Below are 11085 nucleotides of genomic sequence, written 5' to 3' on the forward strand. Positions count from 1 at the left end.
AGACTTCGCTCTCCCTGCGCGCCAGCCTTTGTTTTACTTTCGGTTACGCGCCTTGTGCGGTCATTCGGGCACGCCCGCATACAAACCGCGTCCACGTTTCAAAACCCGAAATCTGGGATGGTGCCCACGGTTTTAATCTGGATCTTGACAAGTGATCGAACTAGTTTGGAACCTCAATTAGTACCGTAAAATTAAAAAAATCAAATGATCTAATTTTTATCCGGATTATCAATTTGGATGGGAACCAACTAGTTATGGGATGGTAATGAGTCTAGACGCGGTTCCCTCCTAAACCTAGCTTGTACATAGTTTTTTTTTTTTTTTTTTGGAATTTATTTAGTATTTTATTAGATCCCCTCTATTTTCCTACCCTACACACATCTATTTTAATTTTATTTATATTTTATTTATTCTTAAACATTTTTTTATATCACTGATTTGGACAGATCTAAATCCATTCTAAACCTCCAATCCAGCAATTCCACATAAGTTTATGGGTAAATAATGTGCCCCATTTATCAGAGTTTTAAAACATTGGTAAGAATAATTAAAAAAAAAAAAACTAGGCATTCTAGAAGGTGACTTGATTGCCCACCAACCAAAATTGATCTAGATCGATGGTTCTTGATCCGAGCTTTTAAAACCCTGGGCAATGTATACAAGTCTTTTGCATGTGGTATAATAAATTTGTAACCACCCTAGCTATCAAATGTGATATGAGGAGGTTAGGAGTGTGAGGTGTGTGATTACATAAAGCATGAGAAAAAAGTTTTTGGACTTTGTGGAGGGGTCAATGGCACATTCTTAGCCCTTCACATTTGATAGGCAATATGGTTATGACCTTATGTTGAAGATAAATGGCCTTGTTAGGTACTTTTCTACGGCAAATTGGTATCATGAGATAGGAAAAGAGACTAGGCTTAATTGGTTAGCGCTTGATAATTTATAATGATACATCTTAGGCTCAATTCCTACAATTGTAGGAGCCCTCTCCCTACTGACTAACCCAAAAAAATTTGGTATCATGAGATACTAATATTTTAATGTTGAGGGGACTATATGATATAAGATTATTTACCACGACAAGGAGGTTACAATCATTCATCAAACATAAAATCTAATATCTTGGAATATGTCATAAAAAATAAAAAAAATTTATATCCATTCTATATGTGGTTGTGAAAATAATGTCCTAAGATTGACGTGCAAATCGCAAATTTTCTCACTATTCAAAACAATGGATTGGGCCGACTACTTGGTCCGAGCCCGCTCCGATTTGTCCGACCGATTTTGACTAGATCGACCGATTAGTGCTTTGATTTTTTTTCTGAAAAATGTAATTTTGGTAAAAAAATCCCAAAAAAGATTGTAAAAATTGTTTAAAATTTACATGTATTTTTTTTTATATTATCACATAAAAAAGTAAAAAAAAATAAATATTATAAGTATAATCGAGTTTCAAAGAAAATGATTAGGCACCTGAAGAAATACTTTTTCACTGATCAATATATAATAAATCTATATTATTATATATAATATGTAATCAATATATACCATATAAGAATAATTACATTAATAAAATAAATATAAATATATAATATAATATAACATGATATAATATTGTAAAATATAATATTTCATCTCAAGACCAAGTTTGTTTTTTAGGTATTTTGGAATTAAAAATGTAGGTAAAATATAAAATTGTTCATCTCTTTGTGATAATTTTGATAAATTACCGTCTCTAACTCATATTTGTGTCTATGAGCATGTCTTTGTGCCTCTCAGAGGGTTGGTGGTATAGTATTAGATTGAAGATCAAATCAGATGAATAACGAATAATTTTTATTTCCCCGAGTTGAGGCACCTATGGGGTTGGCACCCTGTCGGGCCTGACCAAGTGTATCTGAGTCTGCTCACCCAAGGCGGCAAACCTTGCAGTTAGCAAATAAAAATTTTATAGTAATATATAAAGTTTTAAGTAGACAAATAGAAGAAAGAAAATTGTTTCATGCGGGCCGGACCGCATTTCTACAATATGCGGTCTAGAGGTATAAAGCATCCATCTTAAAGATGATGCAAATAGGTAGTCCATCTAAAAATAAGTGTAACTAATGGTCCAAATATTTTCTTAATATAATTATTATTTCTAGTTTTCAAAGTATTATTATTCTTTTCATAGTCATAATTTCCATGTTAAAGATTATACATTCTCTAAAATCAAGATCAACTTATATTTAATAAAATATATTATTGCCAAGCATGTATTTCTACAATATGCAGGCTAGTTGCATAGAAACCGTATCCATAGAAGAATATGGAAAAGAATTAATGAGAAATATATAAAAAATATTATAAGGACAGCTTTGCAGACTATGCATTATGATAATGCACTTATCTAACAGTGCACTTGCCGATTTGATTTTAGAACAAATCGCCAATTAGTCAGCCGATTAGTGCACTGAAAAAAAATTCCTGCATACATGACCATTGGAATCGGGCCAGATTGAGATTGGCCAGTGACAGATCCCGAGTTAGTCGGCCGGTTTTTTTAAAATCGGCCAATCTTTTAAACACTGCAGTTTTTTGGATGACATGATCTGAGTTCTTTTTTTTTAAAATACTTATTTAGTAATTCTAGAGTGGATCTTAATGACGTCGTGAGGATACTTGGAACTTATGCTTTGCCTAGGGTGTAACTCTATGATTTGTATTTTGTCCATTTTTATTTAATGAAAAATGGGTAGGAGGCATTCTCCCCCAATGACTTACCAAATAAAAAATGAAAAAATAAACCAGCTTTCATGTTTGGTTCTTGGGAAGCACCTGCATATATTTGGACATGCTTGTCGTCATTTTGGATTCTCATTTGCTTTTCAAAGCTCTTTAGCTTGGACTCATCTATAAAATGCATCATGTATGTATAATGCATATTATAGACATAATAAAAAAATGAAATCTCTTCCTTTTTGGAGAACAAGTAGCATGTTCTTGAGCCTGAAAAAGATCATGGAACCTTGCCAAAACCACATCCATCTTGTTTTAATTTTTTATATTGGCTATTGCAAATTGGGTCATTGCTAAGTATAAGTTCTTCATGGTATCATTCTGGAATGACTTATCAATTTCACACTATAAAAGTGAAGGAGTGTAGAGCGCGCATACGATGTCTCCAGCAGCAACATTTATAATCGATCAAACCACTTTGTCTTTTTCCAAAATTTTAAATTTTAGAATTCACTTTAGAATTATCATCTTCAGAAGAAATTTGAGTACCAAACACCAAAATCAAACCCTTCAGAAGTTGGATAGTCTATGTGCAACTTTGTACCACAATTTGTTAGAAAAATTACAAAATTCCCCCAAAGTGTACTATTTATGTAACTTACCCCCTAATATTTTGTGTCACGTTTTCCCCACAACCACCTTTGATAGCAAAAACCCCCAATCCAAAAACAAAGAAAAAAGAGACTAAACTACCCCCTCTCTCTCCTCGTGGCTTTTACCCGCAACTCTCTCCGCATGAGCTCCGGCAGTCCATTTAAACGCTCCGACAATGAGGACATGTACTCCGGCAATGCAAGGACTCGCTCCGACAGTACACCTTATGGAGCCAAAGCGTTTGGCGGTTGGATAGGTCGCTCGGCAATGAGGACACGCGCTCCAACAATGCAAGGACTTGCTCCGACAGTACACTTTTTGGAGCCACAATGCTCCGACAGTTAAATAGGTCGCTCCAGCAATGAAGACAAGAGCTCCGGCAGTACAAAGACGCACTCCGGCAGTACACGTTTTGGAGCCACATCGTTCTGCAGTTGAATTGATCGCTCCGGCAATATACTACTTGGGACTGCCAATTGACTCTTTTTTTTTTTGTACGAAAAGGACATTTCCATCTAAAAACTAGCCATTTTTTACTTTGAGGGGGTTTTTGCGAGAAAAGGTGTTTCTGTGGAAAAAAGTGAGGGAAAGGATTAGCTGGGGGTTAAGTTGTATAGATAATATATTTGGTGGGGGGGGGGGGGGGGTTTGTAATTTTCCCTAATTTCTTTATACAATTATGTAATGTATGTATATTGAAACTTTCTAAAAAATAAAATAAAATTTTCTAAAAAATATAAAAAATAATAAATATATTTGTAACATATTTATTTATGTTTTCTATCATTTTGGCAAATATTGGAAAGTATTTTGATCATGAATACTTATTTTAACATTTTTTTATTTTTTTGAAAATTTTTGCAAAGTCTCATTTTCTAAAAATCTATTTTTCACTACTTTTTTTTTTACCATAATTAGTTGTTTTTTTGTTAGATTTTACTTTGAATATATTTTTTGAGTTTTTTTTGTATTTTTATTTTTTAATAATTTTCGAATGCTACAGTGCTCAAGCCCTACTCGAGTTCAGGCAAATACTCGGCTGGGGGCATGGGCCAAGCAGTCGGCCCAAATCGACACCGCTCAAGACACATCCCAAAATTGGAGTCAAGTACGCCAACTGAGGAAGAAAAAAGACGTATTTTAAAGATAAATTGGATATCCAAAGTCGAAACTAGTGAATACTTAAAAGGAGAATGGTTTGATATGGCTGCAGCCCTATTTAAATAAATAAAGCCCCACCTCACATTTCATCGAAAATTACCATTCAAATATTGGAAAACCTTTATATCGATCATCTCAACTTGAACATATTAGTTGTGAAAAAAATTAGGACTTTAAGCTTTAAAAATTGTGTATTTTGTAACAAATTATCTATACTGTCCACTTCACCCTAAAAATAAATGTTTATAGATCCACAAGATCTATATACAATATTTTTTAGTTTCAAAATTTATTATTAATATTGAAAATTGATTTTAGAGCCATCATAAATATGTCTTTTGTCAAAAGTGCTTTCCGAAGAGAATTTAAGGTGGGACTTTATTTTGTTTTCATAAAACAGACTTCTTATAGAAACGTCATCCATATTTAAATATTAAAAAGGACCATTTGCAGTCAATGGGAAATTAGGAACCCTTTGTTTCGAACCTTCTTGAGATGCCCATTGACTATCTTTTGCTAACAGGCCCAACCAAAAACGTGAGAGAAATTGGATTGGAGATTTAGAAAGAGATTTGCATGAGTTTAAAGCATTTTTATGTGAGAGCGCCATCCATCGAACTCGCGAGATTCTTATATGAGAGGATCATTCATCGAACTAGCAAGGGGTTTAGTCTAGTGAAAAGTAGAATAAATCAGTGTCAAACAAATTAGATATAATTTTTTAAAAATAAATATGAATAAAACAATAGTTAAAATATGAATTACATTTAAAAAAAGAAATTTCTCAATTTTGTAACCGGTTAAAACCAACCAGTCTGACGGACCAAAACTAATTATCGAATCGACTTGGGTTCGGGTCGCTCAGGTCTCGGACAGTGGCCTGGCCTGTAGGTCCAGGTCTAGTTTGAGAATCGAGTATATATTATACAATCTATTGCATGTACTGCAAACAAAATTCATTATAAAATTTAGTGCTTTTGATATGCAACTAAGAAATTAACTCTTCGACATTTTGCCGATCTTGTTTATTTAATTTCAAAATGCCCGAATAGTACAAAAAGGCAAAATGTTGAACAGTTAATAAAAAGTGAATTTTATTTGGAATTTGGATAGATCTTCCTCTAAAATTTAAAATTTATTTTATTGCCATTATGAATTTTCAAAGTAAATTTACATATGAATCTAGAAATTATAATTTACAGTTAGGAAAGCTTATTATATGAATTTGTACACCATTTAGCTCAGGTCTGACTTGTCCGAGCCCGCTTCGGATCAAATTTGGGTGAGGGGACTTGGACCCAATTATCAAGATGTGCCAAATCAGGTCCAACTCCTTAGGCGTGGTAGCAGGTTGAGTCGGGTCACCCTAATTAGGAACCACGCTAACTAGGTTTCACATGGACCCAGTCATTTAGATCCAAACCCAACCAGGGTCTCGGAATTTAAATAATAATAATAATATTTTTGATATTATATAATATATATGGATCTCGTCGACCTCAACCAAGTCCAAGCCAGACCCGGACCCAACTCAACCCGGTTTGGGTCCAAGTCACTTGGACGCTACCCGATCCGCCGGGTCCAACAAATGGACCCAGACCAGTTCGAGTCGACCTAACCCAATCGCCACCCCTAGAACTCCCCAACCATGCATTCGGATTGGGCTCGGGTCTAGATCCTTGTCCACTAGGGGTGGCAACGGGTTGGGTCCAGCTGGACCTGGTCTCGGACCCAAAAAAAATTATGGGACCCAGACCCAATTGGACCCTACCCAAAAATAATATATATATATATATATATATATATGTTATGTTAAATATATATGTTGTATTATTCAAATAATATAATTAAAAGTATACAACTATATTTATTTATGGGTTTAGTTTATATAGAGCCGAGGCTCTAAACAATCAAATTAGAGCCCACCTACAAATATTATCGAAAAATGTGGATTCAATATTGAAAATCTTTGTAATAGCCTTAAAATATATTTTCATCTTTAGTTATAAAATTTAAAGCTTAAAAAATAGTGTAAATCAAGCAGATCTATCAACTGAAAATCATGAAAATTGAAAATCATGAAAATTGGAAATCATGAAAATTGACGGTCAAAACATGCGTTACAAGATGAAATATTTCAAAAACTTGAAATCCATTTTTTTTAGGGAAAATTACAAAAAAAAAAAAAAAAAAACCTAAAGGATACTTTTTGTGCAATTTACCCCCAATCCAACTTTTCTCTCACTCTTTTATCCAAAATGTGTACTCTATGCAAAAACCCCCAACCAAATAAAAAATAAAAAAATGTCTAAACTACCCTCCCTTACTTTTACCTTACCCATGCCTCTCTCTCCTCTATCCACCAAAATAGGGGCTTTGGCACCGTGCAATTGCGGTTCGGCAGTAGTACTCCAACAGTAGGGCTCCAGCACTATGTAAAGTGCAGTTCGGCCATTAAAAAGGGCGGTCCAACAGTTGCAAAGGGCGGTCCGTCGGCAGTTGCAAATGCGGTCCGACAGTTACAAAGGGCGGTTCAACAACGGTCCCGCAGTTACAAAGGGCGGTCCGACAGTTACAAAGGGCGATCCGACAGTTGCAAAGGACGGTCCGACAGTTGTAAAAGGCGGTCCGACACTTGTACGCTTCAGTAATGTAATCGTGCGCCCCGACAATGTGCTACTGGGTCCAAAAGTCAACATCAAATCCGACCAAAATGATTTTTGTGTACGAGAAGGGCATTTCCATCTAAAAAGATGAACTTATTCCTGGGGGGATTTGCATAGAAAGTTTGTTTTGGGGAAAAAAGTAATAAAGAAAGATTTGTTGGGGGTAAGTTGTGGTCGTCGGGGTTTTTTGTAATTTTTCTTTTTTTCTTTTTTATGTCCATGCATCTTGATATCAAGATAATCAATTTGAGGATATTTGGGCATCAAAACAACCACTTCTAGTAAATTTTTTGAAGTAGGATTTAATTTGCTTGTTTAGAGCCTAGGATCTACATAAACTTTTCCCTTTGTTTATAGGTTATGGTTTGTATAGAGCCTAAGCTCTAAACAAACAAATTAAAGCCTACCTACAAATAGTGTCGAGAAATGTGATTTCAATACTGAAATCTTTTTGATGCCTTAAAATATGTTTTCATCTTTATTTAGAAAGTTTAAAGCATAAAAAATAATGTAGATCCATAGATCTATAAAAACTTGAAAATAGACAGTAAAAAAATGCGTTACAAAATACATTATTTCCAAAACTTGAAATCCATTTATTTCTCATGTCGATGGATCTTGATAGCGAGATTATCAATTTGAGGATATTTTGGCATCAAAACTACTTCTTCTAGTGAAAATTTTGAGTAGGCTCTAATTTGATTGAATAGAGCCTCGACTCTATATAAACTTTTCCTTATTTATATAGCATTAGAATATTATATATTAAATATTATTTATATAATACTATTATTCGGGTTAAGTCTACGTGGACCCGGACCAACACTTGAAGAGTGTTTGGGTCAAATATGCAGACCCGTACCCAACCTGTTTGGTTCAATTCTTGAATCCATACCCAGACTTGGATGTTGGGTCCCACAACAGGGCGGGTTGGGCCCATTTTCTACCCAACGAGCAATCTTAAGTCTGACCTCCACAACGCACGTGCTTTCGTTCAGGGGTGCTGACGACAAAGGTGCAGCTGAATTGTTAATGTAAGAACATTCAAAGCTCACAAAATGGTCGCACCTTGGCCTGTAGGAACCTTCGAAGACGCGGTTGCACCAAAATTTCCAGCTCTGTGGATAAAAAGGCGACTCTACTTCTACCCCTCGTTCATCACAAGACCCCTATTTCCAAAATTTCTCGCTCTAAAAAATCACATCATCTTGCAAAATCTAGAGAGAGAGATTATAGTTTTCCTAATTGGTTTTGTTTGTATGTATGATGCCTTGCTTTATCCCCTTCAGCAACAACAATCTGCAAATCACTTTCTTTGCTTTCAAGCCCCATGGAGGGTGTGGAGCAGAGTTGGTTGACTCACTCAAACGCTTCTCTTTCTGGTCTGAGGCCCTCGGGTGTGCCTATGCAGCTGTTTTCAAGAGCATCCATGGGAACCTGGTGTGGCCTCTCTCTCTCTAACCTTTCTTGATTGAATAACCATCTCTCTCTCTCTCTCTCTCTCTCCCTCTCTCTCTCTCTCTCTCTCTCTAACAAAGGCTTTATATCTCAAACTGTGTTTTATATCATTCAGGTTGTATGGTATGGGGCATGGACAAAAAGGTCTGCAGATCAAGGAGAAATAGCTAATATTCCTCTGGTAAGTTTATTCATTTCTTTCCATTTGTTATATTTAAAGGGCTAAAATGATTTTTGTACAAGCCCTTTTTTTGTACATTGTATGATTACTTTCTTAAAGCTTTTATTGGAAATTAAATGTTTAAAATTTCATGTGTGCTATTCACCCCAAAAAAACAAAAAAAAAACATTTGTGCACTTCATTTAATAGAGATCGTTGATGGGTAGCTGCCCTATATCCCAATGGAGTATTATATAACTTGCTCCAAATGAGATCCACCGTCCATTCCTGTTGATGGATGGTAAAGAGTAGCAGCAGTGGGCCCACGACAAAATTCACCCAAAACTAAATCTTCTGGCTTGGTTGGATGGATAGTGGATTCCCTACCCCAATTCAGCATTCCATAAGAAGGTAAGAATTAGCAGAAGGCAAGCAAAAAGAAAAAGTTTTGAAGAATTTAATATCAAATTTTTTATAATCCTACATTCAAACTAAATTGTTGATACTCTATTTTGAAAAGAAATGAAAGTAGATTAACTTAAAAAAAAAAAAAAAATTGTTGCTAATCTTATTGTTATAGCACAGCTCACAAAATTGTTGACTTTTAAAATTCATATTTAATGTAGGGAATTAGAAAAGGTAAGAACAAACAGAAAATGTTTGAAGAACTCAACTATCAAATTTTTGATAATCATACATTCAAAATAAATTCTTTGGTAATCTATTTTGGAAAGTAATGGAAATACCTGTTAACTTTTATAAATGTTGATAATTTTATTATTATAGCACAACTTATTGAAAAAAAAAAGGGGGAAGCTTAGCTTTCTTAAACGAAGCCAAGTATAACTATTTTTTTTTAATTTTCTATGGAGTTATTCGGAATTATCTACAAAGAGGTCATTCATCTTTTGTACATCGAGGTTAGACTCATTCTTGTTTTTTAGGACTCAATTATTGGGGATATAACCCCCTAAGCGCCCTACCTCAAGTAAGTAAAAATAAATAAATAAATCATATCACATTCTATGTAATTTAAAAGAAGTCCTAGGATTAAACATAGACAATCGAATATATGAACTGTCAAATGTAAGTGTAATTTTTTTTATTTTTTATTTTTAAATAGTCATCGTGATTCTAAAATGGATCCCAAAAATTTAAATAGGAAAAATAATAAAAATAAAAACTCCTTAATCAGCTCTTTCGCCGAGGAAGTTAGTGTATGATGTGCTCCCGTAGGAGCTCTAAGTACGTGCCCTTTCCCCAATATTTCTTTGGGAAATTTATCAAAATGCACCTATGACTAGTTAACATTTTACCCATTTTCAATTGTTCCAACTCATGATCATTGTACATTTTGATTGGCTTTTTGAAATTAAATTAAGAGCTGGTTAATTGTTAAACAGTTCAGGTCTCAGGTGAATTTCAATAAACTTCCCTATTTCATTTATGATCCTTCATGCAGATCATTCCTTTTTCCTTTCTCATTTATTTATCTTTTATAATTTCATCAGGTACAAGCTTTATTACGCAGCGCATCCCATCAAGCCACGATTCTCGACACTGGACTCTTCCAAGTTTGTTTCGGAGAATCCAAAGACGGCATCCCGGCCTCGAAATTCTCATCAGGAGACACAGTAAGTATTCATATGCTGTTCACAGGTTCGGACAACCTTTACAATCTCACCTATGGATGCATGGCCCTGGCCAAGTCTTATTTCTCCAAGGTAGAGGGTGTCTCCTCAGCCTCTTGTTTAAGCTCTTTGGACAATCCCAAGGTCTTGTGCTTGCATGTGTGGAAGTCACTGGACATGTGTTACTCTTGGCTTCTTGGCCTAGATGGAGGGACTACTATGAGACCATTAATCAGTCATCTGGTTAAGGACATCAAATATGATGTATTCAAAGTGGTTTATGTCATGGGGGATGAGATAATGTGTTTAAACTATCCTTCTGGCCCCCTGTTGATTGGTACTGAGAGAGGCAATTAAGAAGGCTTTTTAGGGTTCGGGGTTCATCCAATCTTTGTATATTGTTCATGTGTTGTATTGCAAAAGCATTTCTTATTGAAGTTCAATATCAGGTCACTTTATAGCATAAAGGAATGGGCCAGTGTCTCATTGTTTCGATGAATTAGAGGATTGATACTTGCCCTGAGAAAGGTGCATTTCCTAGCCACAAATACATGTTTTTTGCATGTGTCAACAAACCAATAACATGGCATTTATGCCCTACACTTTCAAAACTTGTACATCTTTTTTAATC

The 11085-nt window shown here is 34.9% G+C and overlaps 1 protein-coding gene across 1 annotated transcript; it reads left to right on the forward strand.

The window, feature by feature from the left end:
* The first annotated feature begins 8032 nt into the window (after nucleotides 1–8032).
* On the forward strand, nucleotides 8033–10921 carry LOC18427237 (uncharacterized). Its single transcript, XM_006836290.4, has 3 exons — nucleotides 8033–8645; nucleotides 8779–8844; nucleotides 10335–10921. Exons 1-3 carry the CDS (start codon nucleotides 8469–8471, stop codon nucleotides 10809–10811), a joined length of 720 nt encoding a protein of 239 aa, XP_006836353.3. The 5' UTR covers nucleotides 8033–8468; the 3' UTR covers nucleotides 10812–10921.
* Nucleotides 10922–11085: the final 164 nt, after the last annotated feature.

The sequence above is a fragment of the Amborella trichopoda genome, chromosome 2 (assembly GCF_054954075.1).
Source record: "Amborella trichopoda isolate Santa Cruz 75 chromosome 2, AtrichopodaSantaCruz75HAP2 v2.0, whole genome shotgun sequence".
Taxonomy (NCBI): Eukaryota; Viridiplantae; Streptophyta; class Magnoliopsida; order Amborellales; family Amborellaceae; genus Amborella; species Amborella trichopoda.

Bases quoted from the DNA above. Each gene is read 5' to 3' on its own strand.
- LOC18427237 (XM_006836290.4), top strand. From the start codon at position 8,469: ATGATGCCTTGCTTTATCCCCTTCAGCAACAACAATCTGCAAATCACT. The intron at 8,646-8,778 runs GTGTGGCCTCTC...TATATCATTCAG, and splicing joins AGAGCATCCATGGGAACCTG to GTTGTATGGTATGGGGCATG. The intron at 8,845-10,334 runs GTAAGTTTATTC...TAATTTCATCAG, and splicing joins AAATAGCTAATATTCCTCTG to GTACAAGCTTTATTACGCAG.